The sequence below is a fragment of the Pipistrellus kuhlii genome, unplaced genomic scaffold, assembly GCF_014108245.1.
Source record: "Pipistrellus kuhlii isolate mPipKuh1 unplaced genomic scaffold, mPipKuh1.p scaffold_m20_p_13, whole genome shotgun sequence".
Classification (NCBI taxonomy): domain Eukaryota; kingdom Metazoa; phylum Chordata; class Mammalia; order Chiroptera; family Vespertilionidae; genus Pipistrellus; species Pipistrellus kuhlii.
The window spans coordinates 14123555-14144349 of record NW_023425438.1 but is presented as its reverse complement, the minus strand read 5'-3'; the positions used below and the strand labels follow the sequence as shown (position 1 = coordinate 14144349).

At 55.3% G+C, this 20795-nt stretch overlaps 1 protein-coding gene across 21 annotated transcripts in view; it reads right to left on the bottom strand.

Moving 5' to 3' along the window:
- Window positions 1-6066: 6066 nt before the first annotated feature.
- The window catches only part of DTNB (dystrobrevin beta), a 146330-nt gene continuing 131601 nt past the window's right edge, over window positions 6067-20795 (bottom strand). For 4 of the 21 annotated variants that reach the window (XM_045580622.1, XM_045580626.1, XM_045580631.1 and 1 more), the window contains 5 exons: window positions 16084-16243; window positions 14990-15079; window positions 11366-11419; window positions 7925-7957; window positions 6067-6236 (listed from right to left, as the gene is read on the bottom strand). In XM_045580622.1, coding sequence (XP_045436578.1) covers window positions 7953-7957; window positions 11366-11419; window positions 14990-15079; window positions 16084-16243 — 309 coding nt within the window. In that variant the 3' untranslated portion in view covers window positions 6067-6236; window positions 7925-7952. Of the gene's footprint in view, window positions 6354-7924; window positions 7958-11365; window positions 11420-14272; window positions 14476-14682; window positions 14850-14989; window positions 15080-16083; window positions 16244-20795 lie in introns of those variants that run through there. The other 17 variants (XM_045580628.1, XM_045580630.1, XM_045580635.1 and 14 more) reach the window with 10 other exon arrangements.

Below are 20795 nucleotides of genomic sequence, written 5' to 3'. Positions count from 1 at the left end.
CCTAAGCCTAGCGCCGAAGTCTGAAGTGAAGCATAGTGACCTCATAGTGTCTCACCGGAAGTGTCCTTGCCTCCCTGTCTCAAGGTCAGGATGATCCTCAGCAGCGGGACAGGTTCCCCAGATACACGTTAACAGAAGGAAGCCTGAGGACCTGGCACATCCCTCCAGGGGCCCCTCCACCCCCTCCCGTATGCCCTTGCCCAGAACCATTGGATGCCCTTGGCATCAGCTTCACACTCTGGAGCTCTCTGCATCGCCCTAACCCTGGAAGAGCAGTGGGGCTCCTTACGTTCCTGTTGGTGCCCCTCTCCCCCCATATCTCTTGTGGGGGGGGTAGGATTCTGCCACCCAGGGCTGTTGGTGGAGCCCCTATACATGTCTTTATGCCGGGGGTAGGCAAACTGTGGCTCTTTGGCCCCTTGAGTGTGGCTCTTCCACAGAATACCACGGCCTGGGCGAGTCTATTTTGAAGAAGTTTAAGTTTTAAAAAAATGTGGCTCTCAAAAGAAATTTCAATCATTGGGTCCTGTGGATATTTGGTTCTGTGGACCAATGAGTTTGCCGACCCCTGCGTTAGTGTGAGGCCTGGTCAGGATTGAATGCAACAGGTGGCACAGGGGGTCTTCCCAAACTTGCCCTGCGATGTCAGGGTGGAGGCCGGGGAGCCCCAGACGTTAACCCTGTCCGCCGGAACGCAGTGGCCTCGGGAGGGACCACACACCCCAGGCAGAGGCTGGCCTCGCTGCCTCTCCTCTCCTACGAGAGTGAGATGGTCCGGGAGGGCACGGCAGCGCCAGGCCCGGCCGTCTTGCTCAATGTCTGCTGGCCGCGGAGGCAGACAGGTCAGTGGTCAGGAGATGCCTTGGAGACGGTGTGTCCCCGGGCAAAATATTACTGCTGCTGTTCCCGCTGCCTCCTCCGTCCACAGGCATGACGGGGCTAGTAGTTCCTTTTAGGGAATGTTGTGGGATGAAGCCCTTGTGTTTAGAACGGTGCCTGCACGTATGAGTGTGTGTGTGTGTGTGTGTGTGTGTGTGCGCGCGCGCGTGCGCGCGTGCGTGTGCACGCACCATTCATGTGCTGGCTCACACTAGTGATCCTACCCTCTCTCCTTGCTGGGTTTGCTTTCATGGAGCCTATATTTTGGGGGAAATAGACTTAAGTGTCTATGACAGGAACAGGAGCCATTAGGAATTAGACACTCTCTTGGTTGTTTTAAGATTAAAAAAAAAAAAAAAAAAAAAAAAAAGTCCGTAGACCTGGGTGGTCACTTCTCCAGGGTGGTCATTTCTGAAGCAGGCAAACCAATTACTCAACACTCCGCTTCCCTCCATAAGCCTTCTCCCAAAACTTGGAATGTTCTCCTTTTCCCTTGAAAGTCTGCCCAAGTCCTGCGGGGTCAGGGGTCTCACAGGGGAAGGAGTTGCATCCCATTGAAACAGAGGTGCCTTCTCCTGCCCTGCGTGTGTGACCTCTCAGAGCCTGTTTTCCTTTTTCCTTTTCTTTTAAAAAATTTTATTTATGGATTTCAGAGAGGAAGGGATAAGGAGAGAGAGAGAGAGAGAAATATCAATGATGTGAGAGAATCATTGGTCAGCCGCCTCCTGCATGCCCCCTACTGGGGATTGAGCCTGCAACCCAGGCATGTGCCCTTGGCTGGAATCAAACCTGGGACCCTTCAGTCCACGGACTGACACTCTAGCCACTGAGCCAAGCCGGCTATGGCTCAGAGCCTGTTTTTCTGTGACTCAGTAGCACCCACACCCCAGCTTTGTTGATTGCATGACACTCAATGAGGTCACATACGTAAACACATCTGGCACATAGTAGGCACTTGGCATCCTCGCTCCTTTCCCTTCAGAGCAAAGCTCTGAAGGAGCCCACCCGGTTCCCATCACCCAGTGATGTCAGCAAGCCCAACGCCTGTGAATCTCAGAGCAGCTAGGTATGCATGCGCGTGATCTCTTGGCTGGTTTTCTGTCCTAGTGTCTCCCTCCTGCAGTCCCTCCCAGAGGTCTTCAAGCAGCCTGTTGGCTGGCTTCTCTTTTCCTCCCTCGTACCTCTCCACGGGGCCTGCGCGGTGCCCTGCACACCCGGGCAGCGGGCTGGCTGTGGCTTCTGAGTTCCGGCTGGCCGCCCGGCTGGAAGTGAATTCCCGGCTTGGGTGTGCCTCGGTGTGCCGAGCTAAAGGGCCTTTCTGAGGTTCTGTATGCACAATACAGTGAGAGGCCGACCTTGTGCAGGGGCCGTCTCCCTTGAAAGAATGTGTAGGGGAAGAAAGGCCCAGCCTCCATCATAAAATGGGAGCGGGAAAAGCCCAGCGAGGAACTGGGCGAGGTGGGCCGCGGGCAGGTCAGCAGGGTAGGGGCCTCAGCAAACAGAAATGTTAAACAAGGGCCTCTCCCAGCTCCACCCCAGCTCTAAACCCCACCGTGTGCAGCAGTTTGGCTCCAGAGGCCTTCCAATGACCCCGGTCTAATTCCCCTCCCCAGCAATGGCCAGAGGCAAGAAGATAAGCTACTCCTGGAACCAGACGACCCCAGGGGAAATTCCATCAGCCCCTTTGCGGCTGCAGCTGAGCTCCAGAAACCTGGCCGGTCCTGCCGGGCTGTGGAGGGGAGGGAGAGGTGGAGAGATACGGCCTCCACCTTCTGGGCCAAGGCCTGCGCCTGGGCAGGGGCCAAGAAAGGGGTTAGGGATTCCAGTGGAGGGTTGAGAAGGTTGTGCAAGCACGGCCCCCGGCCTAGCTAGAGGCGGGAAGCCAATGGGGATGTCATTAGGGTAAAGCCTGGGCCTTGTGAGTTGTGGCCACCACGGGACAAAGGGATGAGGAATGAGGAGAGTCCACCGACCCAGCCTTCACCCTGCTGCTCCGTCGTCCTCCGTCCTTGTTCTCCCCTCCTCCGAGTGGGCTCCCAGGGTGAGGTGGGTAGCAAATGGCGAACGGAGACGGTTGCCTAGGCAATGAGGAAAGTAGGACAAACACCCGACCAGCAGCCAAGGGAAGAGGGGGACCCGCAGAGGCTTCAAGCCTGGAGGCCTCCTTCCTCACGCTCCCCTGTCCAACCCGACTCCCACCACGAGGAGCTGGTCCTGGGGAAGACAGCTCAGGCTGACTCCCTCACAGTCAACTTCTGCTGGCTCCTCCCTGGCCAGAGCTGCTCCTCGGCACCCATCCAGGGGGATGTCTTTGTTATTGGCCGTTGGGCACCAAAGAGAAACGGTGTAGGACCAGCGCCGGCACCCGCCCCTCAGGACCCCGGCCGAGAAAAGTGCCCGCGGAGCCCCTACCCCCTTCCTTCCTCCCTTCCTCTGGAACAGACGGCTGTCTTCCTCCCCGGCTGGCCATGGCTTCTTGCCCAGGCGTGGACGCTTTTCTCCGCTTCCTAAAGGGTGCAGTGGCCCTGCCAGGGTGGTCTGGACCCACAGCAGCACCACCACACCCCGGGGCCTGTCCCAACTGCAGACTGGCTGGCTCCACCCCAGCTACCGAGTGAGAAACTCTTGGGCAGGGACCCAGGTGTCCACATGGAAACCAGCCCTCAGGGGGTCCGAGGGGTTCCTTGTGTGTGACGGAAGGGCCCCAGGTAGGAGACCGGCCTCCCTTGGTTTTCTGACCCCCCCCCCCCCCCCCCCAGCACAGAGGACCTGCCTGGTGGCTTGTGCCGATAGAGAGCACCTTCCCGGGGAAGACGGGCCACCTCCAGCCCTCACTTCCCGTCACCGCCGGCCAGGGAAGGCGAGATTTGGAATCCACCGAACGGCTTCTCGCAAGCCCCTTTCTTGCAGAAGGTGCAGCAGGAATTCAGATGGCTCTGGGCATTGCCATAGCAACTGCACCTTCCTGAAGCTGTCACGCTACGGGAGCAGGGTGGGAGCGATGCAGAAGAGGGGGGTCTGCCCGTGGGGAAAGCACACCCAGCAGACGAGGCTGCGGAAATGAGCGGAACCTCAGCACGGCTGGGGTTTAGGGGCCCAGCCTGGTGGGGCCTCGGGATCTCTCCAGGGGTCTTCACAGCCACACAACAGCACCAGCCGGCCCTCAGGGGCCCGTGATGTTGACAGCACATGCCAGTTATCTCAAAAGAGCATCTACTCAGGTTCGTTTCCGGTCCTAAAGCTCACAGGCTAGGGAAGGAAGTGCCCCCCTCTAGGATGGCTACTGGTTCTCAGTCAGGGTTGACGCATGGGACCCGGCGCTCAGCTTGATATCAATCGGGTGCTGAGAAGTCAGAAGGCCCAGGGGGGGGGGGGGGCTTAGAGAACGGTGGGTATTCTAGCCTCACAGAAACCGAATGTCAGCAGGACTTTCTGTGAAAAAGGAACTCCCCACGCACCGTCATGCGGGCCCCTGGGTCCATCCCGTGGCTCTCCTGCAGGTGCTCGGGGACAGTGTGGGGCTGGCAGTTCCGGCCTCTCCTCTGCAGAGGCAAGCACCCAGCGGGAGCCCGCAGGGTGGCACTCAGCCTTGCCAGCCGGGCAGCCTCCCAGGTGCAGAGGGGCAGGCACCGCCCGGGGCCCACGTGCACCTCTCTGGCCGGAGCACCTGGCAGCTCTGGCGCTTGCTCCTGTCAGGGACATGGCGGAGGTGGGGTCCGGGTACAAAGTGTGAGAAGTCAGAGCTGCGGGGGAAGCACAATCACCCAATGGTGTCATCTTTGAGGTTGAGTCACAGCCCCCCTCCCCCCAGTACCAAACCCCCATTGTTTGGCACTGTCCCCAGAACTTTCCCTGCGGGCACACTCATCCTTGCCCTTTCTGGGCCTGCAGGCAGGCCGCATCCCTGCCTCCTGGGTGTGGGGCACATTTCACCCTTGGCTCTCTCCTGCCAGGGCCCCTGCTGGCTGGCTCTCCAGGGCCTCCTCTGCTGGCCACTGTGATCAGAGGGAGCACCCGAGGGCTGTTGGGGGTGGGGGGTGGGGGTCCAACCCTCCACCAGGTGTGGGGCTCCTTCTGAGGCTTGGAGGGGACGAGACCTTACACCCAGGCCCCCCCTTCCTCCTCGCTGTCATCAGCGGGCGCAGGCTCCCTGGCACCTGGCCCTCCTCCGGGGAGGAGGGAGGTGGGCCTCGAGGGCGCGGCTCTCCCACACACAAGCCGTGCCCTCCTCCGGGAAGAGTCATCGAGGGAGCAGAGACCTGGGAGGGGGAGGACGAACCCCGCCCCGTCGCCCCCGGCTGCTCGCTGCTCACGAGGCTCCCATGTGACTGGCTCCGCGCAGCCCCCCGCGGGCAGCGGGCAGCGGGCAGGGGTCTGCAGAGGCGCGTGCTGGGGGGCGGGGAGGGGCGCGGGGATGCGAGAGCCAGCTGCGGGGCCTCTCACTTCATTCCAGTCGCTGCCCTTTATAAATATTTATAGAAGTTCTTCTACTAAAAATAACATCCTGGAGCCCAGGGAGGAGAAAAAAAATAAACGCCGAGCACCGAGCACCGGGGCTTGGGATGAAGATCAAGTGTGGCGGCGCAGGATGGAGCCCCGAGCGGAGCTGAGCGGGAGGACGGGCTGCGTGTGCGCTGCACCCGGGCGGGGCGCCCCCTGGCGGCCACGAGTCGGGCGCCTGGCGACCGGCCACCAGCACTGCTCACAGCACCTCTGGCTGCCGGAGAGGCACGGGGGCCGCACCGGGGCTGCACCGCAGAGCTCTGCTCCCCCTTCCCGCCCCGGCTGCTCTGCAGCGGCATCAAACGGGGCGGCGGAAGCCTACCCGAGGGAGGGAGAGGAAGGAGGCTATTTTTAGCGCTGTGGCCGGGGCGTGAAAGTCTCTTTGCACGACAGAGGGGAGAAAACCTGTTTGTTTTTAAAGGTCAAAGGTAGGGAGGAAACTTGTGCCCCTACCCTGGGCGGGGGGACGGGGAGCACCCTAGATGCTGGCCAGAGGCCAGCAAGAACTCCAGGCCACAGACACACACACACACACAGGAGGCTTGTGCTGTTTCTTTTCTCTTTCATCCCCCCCATAGGTTCCCCGGGCAGCCAGGAGACCCTGCCCGAGGGGAGAGTGAAGATGCGAGTTCATGCAGGACTGGGCGAGGGGCCGCCCGCCGGCGGGGCACCAGGCGGCCTCCCACTCCCCACTGGCTCCGGGCTCCCCTCTCCCCGGCGGGCGGGCGGCGACATCTGGCAGCCCGCAGGCCAGATCCAGGTGTGCAGTGGAAAGACGGACAGGAATGCGCCTCTGGGGCAGGGCTCCGCCTTCCTCGGGTCCATGCCAGCTCGCTCCGCGGCTCCTCCGGGGCCTGCGCAGGGCAGATGCGCTGTTACTGCCGGGCACTGCGAGAACCTCGGAGCAAAGGCGGCTAACATCTGCTGGGATGAGACTTGGTGCAGGGGCGGGTCCAGGGTGTTTCCTTCGCCTGGGAAGGAAGGGTGCAGAGGGCTGACAGTACTCACACCCCCCACCCCTTCCCCAGGGGCACCTAGACTCTGTGGAGTCCCGCTTGGGTTACTGGGTTGGCAAATATTTCCCGGGCAGAAAACAAATCCCGGGTTGGCAGTGCCGGGTTTGGAATGTGACTGAGCAGAAGGGCAGGGAGGTCAGAGACATGCCCGTGACACGGAGTGGGAGGGAGCGGGCCTTAGCGTCTCTGCAGTGCAGCCTCCTAATGTCTGGCAGGGTCAGGGAACAGGGCCAGGAGCGGAGGACCCGGCTCCAAATCTATTTCTGGCACCAAGTTCGGGGTGGTGGGCCCCGTGTCCTCTCTGCAGGAACAGGGTGAGCCAGATGGCCCTGACTCCCTCTCCGTCTCCCAGGTCCAGTGCCGCAGGGAGGGGGCTCTGGCAGCTCCTGAAGGGCAAGTCGGCTCCTGACTCCCGGGCTAGCTGGGCAGCCTGGGGCTGCTGCCGGGAAGGGCCTCGCCTGAGTGTGCAGTGAGTGTAAGTAAAAGCCTGCCCAGGCCCCCGAGGCCCTGTGATTTTCAAGGCAGCCAGCGAATTTCTGCAGCTTGGGCGCCTGCAGGATCCCTGAGTCAGTGCAGGCTTCAGGGCCGGCAGGCAGGTGCGTGGGGGTCAGAGCCCCTCGAGGGCCTGGAGGGTGGAGGGAGAGTCAGGAAAAGGGCCTGGAGGCTGCTCCGGGGGAGACTGCTCGGAAGGGCCTGGGAAGGCTCCTCTTCTGAATCACGGGCCTGCAGCCCTGGCTCTCCTGCCGGAAAGATCTGTAACTGAGCAAGATGGCCTAGCGCGTACACACGGTGGGGGAGGGGAGGGAAGAAGAGACTGAAAAACAAAGAGACCTCTCCTGGCTGTACCAGAGGCATCTTCCTTGAAAGAAATCATTTTCCGAGCATGCCCGGTAGCTGCAATGTCTTGTCACTCAGCTAGGTAAGAATTAAGGCCCTACGACAAAAAAGGGGAAGACTGATTCCTAAAGGCCATGGGCATTTGCCCGAGGGCCGCCTGCACTTTCGTTCCTTTAGGGAAGCGAGAAGGTGTGGCGTAGGGGGCACCGCGGTAACGGAGGCAGCGGGATCCTGCGGTGAGACAGGTGTCTGTGGGGGGAACGGCGGCAGGTGACAGCTCCAGGGCCGGGCTCTCGGGGACTCGGGGGCTGTGGTTGGGTCCCCCGGGAGGAATGACAGCGGCCGGAGGAAAACAGGAGCAAGGAGGCAGAGGCTACGCCAGGACGTAGGCGGCTCAGCTGACCTCTGAGGGCGCAACCCGGTCAGCCAACTGCATCCTGACGCAGGTGTGGCCAAGCCCTGTAGCGGCCCAGGCCCAGGCCCAGAGGGGCCAGGACAGGGACGCAAGCCCAATGGGTAGGCTGGTGGGGCTTGGCAAAGGGAAGAGGCGCAGTCCGGCTCCGCCTACTTTGGGTCTCCACTGTTGGGTCTGGCTTGGGAGGTGCGGCTGAAGAAGGGGAGGAGGGAAAGGCAGACCACAACCTTGAAGGGAAGGGCTGTGGGGAGAACAGAGCAGGCTCTGTACTCACCGCTTCCTCTCTGTCCCCGGCTCCTCCGTTAACCTGTGCAGCACGGACACAAACAACACACCGAGGTCACCACCAGGGTCTTCTCACCCCTGGACCTTTCCCCAGGGGCCCCCTGACCCCCGCACCCATGGGCCTCTGCCTTTACTCACACCACCTACAGCCAGCGGCGGCCACGGCCATCAAAGCCGGAGACCAGGCCTCCCGGGAGGACACACGAATACTGGAGTGGGAAGGAAGCCACTCACAATCTAGGGAGTGGTCCCGTCAGGGGGAACAGGACCTGCTGTCCTGAAGGTGAACTTGGTGAGAGTGAGCTACACTCAGTGGGGCAGCGTTTCCGTCCTGCGGGCGTGTCCGCTTGGGGATGTGAGGCCATCCTCGCGCTCGCCCGCCCTGGACTGGCGACCACTGCCTGGCCCTCGCTGTCTTTCCTCACGGAGGCCAGCGCCGGTATCCAGACCCGCCCAGTGTCCTCTGCGTGTGCATGCTGCCCTTACAGCTCTCAACACCGGGCGTGGCAGGTCCTGGGAGATGGATTCTGAGGCGTCCAGGGGCACGAATGAGACCCGGGAGCAGCCGAGACAGATTTAGGCTCTGGAGCAACATGGGGAAGTGCTGCCCGTCTGTGCCATGTGAGCGGTCTTGGTTAAAAGTGATCACCATTCAAGGGGAGGAGGGAGAGGATGCCAAGTGGAAAGGGCACCCCAATAGAGCAGAAGCATTCCTCAGGATGCAGCCGGACTGAGAGCCAGGGCAGGGCAGGGCGCGGCCGGAGCGGGGGATGTGGTCAGGTGTGAATTCTTCGTGAGTGTCCACTTGACTCTCAAGTGTTTGCACTGAGAGACTACGTTCGCCTGAGAAGCCATGTTTATATTTTGTTAGCACGATCCCAACCCCAAAGAAGCAACTCTCTCTCTCTCTCTCTATGGCTGAGAGTTCCTGCTCCCCAATGCCTAGGGGACAGTAGCTGCTGCAAAGCCTACAGCAAAAACTCACGCCCAGGTCCCGGCAGAGAATCAGGAGGTCTACCCACGAACACACTTGGTTTTAGAACCACAGCCACGTAACAGCTTCACTGTAGCGACAAGGGCATACATGTCCGAGGACCTGACAAGCGTGGTCCTTACAAGCATGTCAAACCCGCAGCCGCCGGGCCGCACGTTTGACGTGCTTGCTTACAATGTTGGAAGGCAAACGTTTTTCTGAAACTCTATCCATCTTTAACCCCAACTCCCATCACTCTTCCCCCAGGGATGGCACCCAGAAGCCACAGCAATAGAAAGGCAGGCGTTCTCACAAAAAGATTTCACAACATAAACGTTGGTATATGCACCGAGAGACACAGGAGCAGACACAGAGAGCGAGAGGGACAGGAAGAGCTGCTGTGATAGGGCCACACCGGTGTCCAGACAGAAACCCTGAAGCCGGGAGACCCCGGGCCAGGGGACCATCCCCAGTCCACATGTGAGGTGCAGCCTACGTCCAGCCTAGAACCAGAACTTCTGGCTACAGCCCACGGTCCGGGCGTGCCCCAGCGGCCAGGGCAGTGTGCTCTGGGCTCTAGGGACCAGAGGGAGACCGAGGAGAGGTGATGGGAAAGGCGAACGGAGGAGGGGGGGGTCTGTGGGAAGAGAGGCCAGAGCAGCAGCTGTTACGTCTTCAGCCAAGAACATTCCACACAAACGCTGGGATCTGGCTGGACTGTGTGCATGCGTGCGTGCGTGCTTGTGTGTGGAGCATGAGTTTACATAAGTGTAAACTTATCTTTGTGTGTCTGCTTTTCACCTCTAGTACCGCAACCCTCCTGCCTTCTTCCTAAGTCTCCGGTTGGCACAGGGACACCAGTCTTCCCTACATTCCTCTGTAGCATTTTTAGATGTTTCAACCACCACTGCCCTCCACTTCTGACCTCCAACATCCATCCAAACCTGCCATTCTCACCCACTCATCCCCGGAGTGTCCACCTCCTCCCAGGCCTTGCTCTGGTCACTAGATGGTTTCAGCACCTGTCGGAGGTGTCCTCTGCCCCCCGTTTCTTGCCCTGGCCAGTTTGGGTCAGTGGATAGAGTGTTGGCCTGCGGACTGAAGGGTCCTGGGCCTGATTCTAGTCAAGGGCACATGCCTGGCTTGTGGGTTTGAGCAACGGATCAATGTGCAGGAGGCAGCCAGTCAATGATTCTCTCTCATCATTGGTGTTTCTCTTTCTCTTTCTCCCTCTCCCTTCCTCTCTGAAATCAATAAAAATATTAAAAAAAATAAAATAAAATAACAGCTCTTACATGTCCCAAGAGAATTTTGTTGTCTGTTCAGTGAAATAGAGAAGCATGAAGATTAAGAACATGGAGTTGGGCCGGGACCGGTTTGGCTCAATGGATAGAGCGTCGGCTTGGGGACTGAAGGGTCCCGAGTTCGATTCCGGTCAAGGGCATGTACCTTGGTTGCGGGCATATCCCCAGTAGGGGGTGTGCAAGAGGCAGCTGATCGATGACTCTCTCTCATCGATGTTTCTAACTCTCTATCTCTCTCCCTTCCTCTCTGTATAAAATCAATAAAATATATTTAAAAAAAAAAAAAAAAAAAAAAAAAAAAGAACATGGAGTTGGGAGTCGGAAGGACCCAGGTCAAACCCAGTATCTGCCACTTAATAGCTACACGGTCCAAGTTCCTCTGAGCCTCTTTTCTCATCAGTAGAATGGGACGGTAGTCTCCGTCTCACAGGGCTGGTAAGGATTAAGTGAGGCTGGGTGTGGAAATCACTCGCACATCTCTTCACACCTGAGTATTAAGTAGCTTTTACATTATAGACACACCTTTTACTGCGATTCCCTCTACAGTGCTTCCCAGATGCTGTTTTTTTACAAACGGAAGGCAAGAGCCTCCACCTGCAGTAAGATGACTGGCTTTATGACGACCCTTGCTTCACTGTGCTCCATGTCACTCCCTTCAGAGATGCTGAGGTGTGCCTACACGGACCTTTGCTGATGCCTCGATTGCTTTTCTGCCCACAGTCCTCTCTCCCTTTTCAGAAACCTTCCCTGTACGTATAATCATACACTCAAGGTTTGATGATTAACTTTTCCTGGCACTTCATTTTGCCTCCTGTTTATTTTGCATCTTGCTTTCCTAACTATATGAAAAACTCCTTGAGGTGAGGGGTCGTGTTTTGCTTCGCTGTTTGTCTAACTTCCTGTATCCCAACCACCTGTCACTGCACCAGAAACCAGGACGCTTTGCTTTGCTGATCCACGGACACTACCGCTTCTAGGGAAACACTCAGCGACCAGCGGGGACAAGTAGGCGGAAGGAGCTGAGGGTCTGGAAGCTTTGGGGAAAGGTGGCAGCAGGAAGAAGAGCAGAAACAGAAGGAAGGGGGAGTGTGTTCAGGGGCTACATACACGGCTCTGGCTTCCATTCAAACTAGGGGCCCTGAGCTGCCTTTACCTCTGTCTTTCCCACTCTGCATCTTCTCTTCTTCGTCCTCTGCACCTTCCTCTGCTGTGAAAACAAGTCCGAGGAGCCCCGTGAGCCTTGAGCACAGGACAAGCACAGAAGCGGGTGAAGGGAGTGACATGGAGGCTTGGGATGAAACCCTAGCTAACGGCTCATGGCTGCAGCCTCCACGCCTCACCTAGTCTGCACCCTGTGGGGTCCAGTTCCCCCGCAGTGTTTCCTAGGATCTACTCAGAACCCAGAAGCACCCCGAGCAGGCTGATGTCCCCTACATGGCTGCCGGCTTCCTGGTGACCGAGGTGGGGTGGCTGCGTCTCCTCTGGGCCCCTTTTCCCTAAGGCGATGACATCTATTCGGGACATACCTAATAGCTTGCATTCAGGTTAAAGAAAGTAACCACACAAGTGCATGGTTTGTTTTCACTGGCTTCCATGAAAACAAACAAACAACTAGCGGTTTTAGCTGACAACCATCTTAGAATGACTGAACAGCGCAGTTGGCTGCGAGAAAAAAAACGAGCGGCATCTAAGGTTGCTTCTGCAGGGGTCTGCTGGGGAGGTCACCGTTCGCTGAGCTCTGCAGGGAGAAGTGTGCTCAGCCCGGGAACTCACTCTGAACTGGGGCCCTGAAGCCCTCGGCCATGGCCCGGCGTGGGCACGCAGGAGGGTCACGTGACAACGGCACCGCGTTAGGAGGGCCTGAAGGAACCCCGGGCAGCTGCCTACAGAGGAACAAGGCTTAGGGCGAGCCTTGTACCTGCTGCCAGATACGGGAAAGGCGGCATGAGGAGGAGGAGCTGAACGGAGCCTGGGTAGCTTCAGAGGGCCGAGGGGGGACCAGTGGGTTACAGGAAGGCAGACTCTGGCTCCCTGATGAGGAGGAACTTCCCAGGGATGAGCTGGCCCTGAATGAGCTCAATGGAAACATTCAGACAGACGACGTTTCTATCGGGAGGCAAACTGGAGCAAATGACTTCTAAGACCCCGGCCAACTTGGAGAGTCCATTATTTGTGAAAATATTTAAAAAATAAAAATAAAAATGAGGAGGGCCAGCCGGGGGTGTAAACAGTGGGTCCACGCTGTCTAGGACATACGAAAGGGTAACCTGGACATCTGACCCCACCCTGCCCCCAGCTCCACGGTAACAGTGAGAACGGCCGGGCGTGGGGGCGGCCCTTCCGTCCACTGAGACCCTGGCAGCCTTGCATGCTGAAACGTTTATTCCTGCGTTTTGTGGAGATGCTCGGTCCACATCGACTTATGGACTTCAGTGTTGAGCGAGCAGCGCATCAGTGAGGGGCCCTCGTGCGGCTGCGGGTTGACGTTCTGCCCTGTGTGGGAGAAGGGGCAGTGGGATGGGCACCGACTTAGGTCCTGAAGCCCTCAGTTCCAGGGCCAGCTCTGCCCCTTCAAGCGGCACGACTGTAGGCGTATCACCTTCTGAGAACTGCTCGCTGCATTTTTAAAGTAAGTGATCTCCAAGGTGCCTTCCAGACACAGGACACAATTTCTGTGGACACGGCCTTTCCTGCTGTGAGAAGCCGCCCAGCTCCTCCCAAACCAGCGTTCGCCGACCTTTCGGACCTCACGGACCAGCAGTGGTCCACGGACCACCGGCTGGCGACCGCTGTCCTACACGTGCAGTTTCCGTGAAGCTGCTCGGCCTGCATGTGCTTTGTGTTTAACGATGTCCGGTTACCCGTCATCCAGTGTGATGAGCTCATGGGCCACTTATTCTGCAAAAGAGGCACACGCGTGGCTAATTTACTGGGCCCGAAATCCCTTAAGAAAGTCCCTTTAAAAGTGGTATTTCAGCCGAAACCGATTTGGCTCAGTGGATAGAGTGTCGGCCTGTGGACTGAAAGGTCCCAGGTTCGATTCTGGTCAAGAGCATGTACCTTGGTTGCGGGCACACCCCTGGTTGCGGGTGTGCAGGAGGCAGCTGGTCGATGTTTCTCTCTCATCGATGTTTCTAACTCTCTATCCCTCTCCCTTCCTCTCTGTAAAAAAATCAATAAAATATGTTTTTTTTTAAAGTGGGGTTTCTGAAACCCGCAGGCAGCTCTAATAAAAAGGCACTTTTTCTTTCTTTCTTTCTTTCTTTTTTTTTAAAATATATTTTATTGAATTTTCACAGAGAGGAAGAGAGAGGGATAGAGAGTTAGAAACATCGATGAGAGAGAATCATCGATCAGCTGCCTCTTGCACACCCCCTACTGGGGATGTACCCGCAACCAAGGTACATGCCCTTGCCCGGAATCGAACCTGGGACGTTTCAGTCCGTAGGCCGATGTTCCATCCACTGAGCCAAACCGGTCCCGGCAGGAAGGCACTTTCTAATCACGTGTGAGGACCTCTCGGACGCAGTCACTGCTTCTGTCTATGGGTGCATGGAGCTGGTGCTTTGGAAGGGACTGAGAAGTCGCACCAGAATTGAACGGTGCTCCCATAATGCTCCCTGCACAGGAGGTCAGGATCTTAACTGCTCGGGAAAAACCAGCCCAAGCCACACGTGTATCCTCCTCTAAAAGACAGCAGGCAGGTTCGGGGGCGAAGCCATGGCCGGATCCTGGCTGGTCCCTGACACTAAAGACATGGCACCAGCAGGCCGGCCTTCCTTAAGAGCACAGGCCGATGGTTTCGATGTCTGCGTTTGAACAGTCCGTGGAGAAACGACTTTGCATTTCTAACGAATAGCCTAAGCTACTTCAAGGCATGTAAAGCATCACATTAGGTCATAAGAAACAAAAGAGCCATATAGATGAGTGGCCTACAGCCTTTCGGAAAGAAACCGCTTGGTTAAGACACAGCGTGGGGATCTGACTGCCGTAAAGAACTTAGCAAATCTCTGGCAGCGACTGAACTGATGGAGTCATAGGATTCTTAAAGATAGGATGGTATGGGAACGGCCTTTTATCTTCTCTCTTTCCTGGTTATTTTTTTGTAAGGGGAAAAAAAAATGCCAAGAGGAAAGGGTCTTTGGAAAATCAATGAAATAGCCAAGGGACAGGGAGACTGAGAGTGAAGTCACAGTTGACACTGAACTTGAGGAGGGGAGGAGGCGACAGACCCAGGTCACGAACTTCAAGCGGAATCAGAGCCTAGTCATGGACAAAAGGAGAGAATAGGGTTTCAGAACCAAATCAAAGAGCGGGAGCAGAAAGGCAGCTGGGAGCGAGTCCAGAGGCTGTGTGGCTGGTCCAGCGCCAGCCCTCCAGGAAAGCTGCAGAAAGAGCCGGGGTCAGGGCCTAGGAGAGAGCTGGGGGGGAGGGCTGGAAGGGGGGGAGGGAAGAGAGGGCGGAAGGGAGACACACTCAGGGAGGAGGCGCCTCGCTGGACTCAGAGGCCTGAATGTCAAATTCTGCACTGTGTGTGCCCCTCTCGGTGCACGCCTAAGAGAAACCTCGTGTGTAACTGTCTCTCTGTGATCACGTGTGGGAGAGAGACTCCCGGGGAGAAGACGTCCGGTGTGTCCCTAGAAGGCAAAGGATGGGGTGGTGACAGAAGGCTGCCTGTGCCCCTGATGCCGCTTTACCACGTGGTGAGGAAGTGGGAGGGGAGGCGTGGGGCGTGGGGCCTGGGGGGGGGGGGGCGGGGGGGAGCTCTGGGCGTCACCTGCGTGGAGCTCCTTCACCAGGGATGACATGGTGTTGGTGATGGAGTCGGCGGCCACCAGCAGGTCATTGCGGAGGTTTCTCCTCGTACCTGCGGGGAGTCAGAGCAGACGGCGAGGCCGGGTGGGTGGGCGTGGGCATGAGAGAGCGGAGCCAGTGACTCGGGCCCGGGGACAGTGCGGAGGGCCCAAGGGGCCGTGGGCCGCGGCCGCTGCCCTGCACCTTCTCCGCCCGCTCCTCCTCCACCCGAAGAGCAGGGCCCTGTCCGCGCCACGCTCCGTGGCTGCGATCGACGGAGCCGGGTTCCAGAACGAACTACGTCACTCCAAGGTGCTCCTCGGTCCCGGGCAGGGCCTTCCTCTCCTGTGCGCCCGCCTCCCTGTGTCTGTCTCCACTAAGGCGACCAGACGTCCCGCTTTTGGCGGGACATTTTTTCTTTAACAATCTGTCCCGAGTCCCGGGGTGTTTTAAAAAAGTCCCCATTTTTGGAAAGATTCTTTCCAAATGTCCCGCGTCCTGTTAAAAAAAAGTCCCGATTCTTTCCAAAAATCGGGACTTTTTTAAAACGCGGCGGGACGCGGGACAGATTCTTAGGAATCGGGACTGTCCCGCCAAAAGCGGGACGTCTGGTCACCTTAGTCTCCACCCCAACAGGACTCCTTAGCCGCTCCTCTTCCCCCCCAACTCCGGACACGCCGGCTGCCGGCTGCTCAGACGACCCGCGGTCTGGCACTGAATGCCCTCAGAGGGCCCTGCGGAGAGGGCCGCCCTCCCTCCTCCGGCTCGCTCTAAAGGCTTCCAGGGCAAGCGCGTGACTCTGGGAACTCTTCCAGCCAACTGCTCTGGAGGAAGCAGAGTCCAGGGGACAGGGCGCTTCTCGCAGCCCCGCAGAGAGCACAGAGACCCAGGGAGAGCCCGCAGCCGCAGACCGCCCCCTGGAGCCCAGCCCAGCGGCTGGCTTATTTGCACTGTATGTGAAGACCGGGCACTGAGGCCCAAGCACACCGCAGAAGCGACAGTGGAGAAATCTCAGTGAGCGCCTGTTCCCACACCCGCGCGGCCCCCGGCGGTCACGTTCCGGCTCCCGGGACTGACCTTGTGCGAAGGCCTCCTGCATGTCGCCCCCGCCTCCGCCCAGGGGCTCCTGCGGGCAGTGGGTGGGCGTGGAGCCGGCCGAGGTGGAGCGGACGGGCATGGGCATCGGGCGGCTGCCTCCGTGCGTGGGCGACGTGTGGGGCGATCCTGTGGCCTGGGCCTGGGAGGACCGGAGAGATGAAGTGTTATCGTGGGCATCTTACCTCTTGGAGGGAGGGGGACGCCCTTCTCCCCGGGCAACATGAGCCAGCCTGCGGGGCCTTCGGTTCCGGGGGCAACGCAGGGCACGGGCACATTGGCCAGGAAGGAGTCTGGGTGCCTCCGGGGCTGGAGAGAGGAAGAAAAAGAAAGGAAGAAAGGAAGAAAGGAAGGAAGAAAGGAAGAAAGGAAGAAAGGAAGGAAAGGAAGAAAGAAAGGAAGGAAGGTAGAAAGAAATAAAGGAAGGAAGGAAGGAAGAAATAAAGGAAGGAAGGAAGGAAGGAAGGAATGAAGGAAGGGGGGAGGAAGGAAGGACGGAAAGAAGGAAGGAAGGAAGGAAGAAAGAAAGAAAGGGAGAGGGGGAGAAACAAGAAGGGAGGAGGAGAAGAGGGAGAGAAACATGGGAAGAATGGGGGAAAGTGGGAGGAAGAGCGAGGCTAGTACAAAGTGGTGGGCAGGCAGAGCAGAGCAGCTGTGGAGGGTCAGAGAGCAACTCAGGTCACAGCTGGGAACTAAAACACAATATTCTTTCTTTTTTCTTTGCAAACACATTCATGGGTATTATCTCATTCCACCCTCACACCACCTTGTGAGTAAGAAGCACGTATGTTTTTGTATTCATTTTACAGAAGAAGAAAAAGGGTGCAACGGGAAGAGCTTTCGGTGGGAGACGCGGGGATAAACCCTTCCACTCCGAGGGCAATCCTGCGATGATGCGTCCGTCCGTCCTCTGCGGCTCCCAGGCCGCACGCAGCCGGTGCCTGAGCTTGGCCCACGTCCGAGCTGGTGCGGCAGGAGCCCAGCAGCTGCTGCTTCCCGGGGCAGGGCCGTGCGGCCGGTCACACGGCACGTGTCGAGCACGCATGCTGGGGTCTTTGAGGCCGTGCTGCAGGGACGCGGCGGGAGCGCCCGCATGTCCAGTGGAACCTGAGCTTTGCTCGGGAAGGCTCTGGTGCAGCTCTGGGGAAACTTGGAGCAGCAGGATACGATTTAAAGACTCTACAGGGCGCTCACTGAGGTCTGGGCTCTGTGCTCTCCAGGGCATGGGAACCTGCATGTGGCAGGCGGACCAGGGTTTTCTGCAGAGGCAAAACTGGAGCAACATGAGCCTACGTGCACTAATGAGTTCAAATGAAAATCACGATTATTCTGAGATCTAGCTTTCCCCCTAACCCCCAACGGAATCTGCCTGCGCAGGCTGACGGACCGGACCGTCTGCGCAAAGCCTCACCTCAATGCTGCCACCAGTGAGGGCGCTGGACCAAACAGACCAGCTTGTTCTCCATGGTCCTGCTTTGATCCGCGCGCGCGCGCGCGCGCGCGCGCGTGTGTGTGTGTGTGTGTGTGTGTGAGAGTGTGTGTGTGTGTGTAGAAAAATGTAGAATATAGAGGAAGCTAAAAAGTATAACATGATATACTGCCCAAACTAATACCTATTGACATGGTATCAAAATCATTTCAGCTTAGAAATACTGCGATAAATCTGAAGACCCCTTTCATCATCAATTCTTTCCAGTCCCAGTCTCCGCATCTTATTCCTTCATAGGCAACCATTACCAAAGATTCTAGTGTGAGAAGTTTTACCTGTGTGTATATTAGTCTATGTAACTATGAGTAATATGTGACAGTTCATGCTTTTAAAGTTTGTATAAATGGTGTCATGCTGCACATATCATTGTGCAATCTGCTTTTACCACTTAGCACACTTTTTGAGATTTTTCCATGCTACAAATAAATGTGAACTTAGACCCTTACCTCATATTATATATAAAAAGGGGTCAGACTAAATACAAGAACTAAAACTATAAAACTCTAAGAGGAAAAGATTAGACAATGACTTTTTAGATATGACAAAAAGTATAGCTACAAAAGAAAAAAATAAACATCAAAATTAAAAACTTTTCTTCAAAGGACTCCTTTAAGAAAGTGAAAGGACAACTCAGAATAAAAAAAATGTTTGCAAATCATACATCTGAATAGTGACTTGTATCTAGAATGTGTAAAGAGCTCTTACAATCAATAACAAAAGGAGAAGTAACCTAATTTAAAAGTGGGCAAAGGATCTGAATAGGCAATCTCCAAAGATATACAAATGTCCAATAAGCACATGAAAAGATGCTCAAGATCATTAGCTATTAGGGAAATGCAAATCAAAACTACAAGAAGATAGCAAGTCACACCCAGAAGGAGGGCTATAATAAAAAAGATAATAACAAGTGTTGACAAGGATGTGGAGAAATTGGAACCCTCATGAACTGCTGGTGGGAATCTAAAATAGTGCAGCTGCTTTAGAAAACAGTTTGGTACTTCCTCAAAAGGTTAAACATTAGGTACCACAGGACCCAGAAATTCCACTTTGTACACAGGTTTTCATAGCAGCATTATACATAATACTCCTTAGTGGAAACAATCAAAATATACATCAACTGATGACTGGTTTAAATAAAATTACTTGACAATAAAAAGAAACAAAGTACTGATACATGCTACAAAATGGAGAAACCTTGAAAATATGGAAAGTAAAAGAAGCCAGTTACAAACAACCACATACTGTTTGATTCCACTGATATATAAGGTCCAGACTAGACACACTTATAGAGATAAAAAGTAGATTAGTGTTTGTCTGGGGCTGGGGGTTTGGAAGGAATGAGGAATAGAGTGCTAAGGGGTATGGGATGCTGTGTGTGTGTGTGTGTGTGTGTGTGTGTGCATGTGTGATAAATTGTTCTAAATTTGGTTGTCATGATAGTTGCACAACTTTGTGGATATATTAACACTGAAAAAGGGTGAGTTGTATGTTATATAAATTCCATTTAAATAAAACTATTATAAAAAAGACCTTAATTAAGAAAAACAAAAAGATACGTAAGCCATATACTGAGGAAAATATTTGCAAATTATATGTGATAAGAAACTTGTGGGTATTGGCAATAATTTTTTTTTTTTTTGATCTGACACCAAAAGCAAAGGCAACGAGAGCAAAATAAACAAGTGGGACATAAACTAAAAAGCTCTACCCAGCAAAGGGAACCATCAACAAAATGGAAAGGCAACTTGAATTCGAGAAAATAATTGCAAACCATATACTATATATGATAATTAGTTGATATTGAAAAACATATTAAGAACTCATACAACTTAACAGCAAAAAAAACATTCCGATTAAAAAATGGCAGAGCAACTCGACAGACCTTTCCCAAAGAAGACACATAAATACCTGGCCAACAGGTACATGAGAAGGTGTGCAACATCACAATCACCAGGGAAATACAAACCAAAGCCACAGTGAGCTGCCACCTCCCACCCGTTAGAAATTATCACCAAAATGGTGAGAGATAGTGTTAGTAAGGACACGGAGAAAAGGGAGCCCTTGGGCACTGTTGGTGGGAATGCAATTTGGTGCAGCCACTGTGGACAACAGTGTGGAGGTTCCTAAAAGCATCCACCCTTCTGGGTAGATAGGCAAAGAAAGTGAAAATGGGATCTTGAAGAGGAATCAGTACCCGGTATTCACGGCAGCATTCGTCACAATAGCTAAGACATGGAAACAACCTAAATGGAGAGAGATGGTGTGGTGTGCACGCACAAGGGGGTCTTATTCGGCCCCGAGAAGGAGGAAATCCCGCTGTGTGTGGTAACGGGGGTGGGCCTCGAGCACATTATGCACAGCAAGTGGAACGGGTCAGACAGAACACGGCGGATACTGCACGTTATCAGTTATACGTGGAATCAGAAATACATCTCATTCATAGAAACGGAGGAGGAAAGTGGTTGCCAGGGGCTGACGGGTATGGAAAATAGGGAGAGGATGGTAAAAGGGTACAGACTTTCAGCTATTAGGTAAGTAAGGTCGGAAGATTGAATGTATAATGTGGACACTGTAGTTGATAACATGGGATTATACAACAGACATTTGCTAAGAGAGTAGAACCTACATTTCATATACACGTGCCAAAATATATATGTGAGGTGACGAGTCTTTTAACTAACTAGGTGGGGGGAATCCCTTCATGATGTATCAATATATCAAATGACTACCATGTACCCAATTATAAGTATCTTATACTTTTGTGTCAATTATACTTACATAAAGCTGAAATAAAAAATATAAACAAACAAAAAAATCCACAATACCCCTGTATTCAGGACACATAACGAACTCTTACAACTGAATCAGAAGACAAACCACCCGATTACAAAACGAAGACTTGAACAGACACTTCACCAGAGACGACGTACAAATGGGCTAACCATCCGCGTGAAAAACACTCCACACGAGGAGTGATGAGGGAAATGAGAACCGAAATCACAGCGAGACACCCCTCACCCACTAAAAGAGTGACCAGAAAAGGGACGACCGGGCGGCGGGGAACTGGAACCCGCGTACCCCGCAGCCGGGACTGTGAAAGGGTGTCGCCGCTGCCGCCTCGGAAAACACTCCGGCTGTTTCTTAAAGTGCTCAACATACACGTACCATATGTCCCAGCAATTTCACTCCTGAGCATATACCCAAG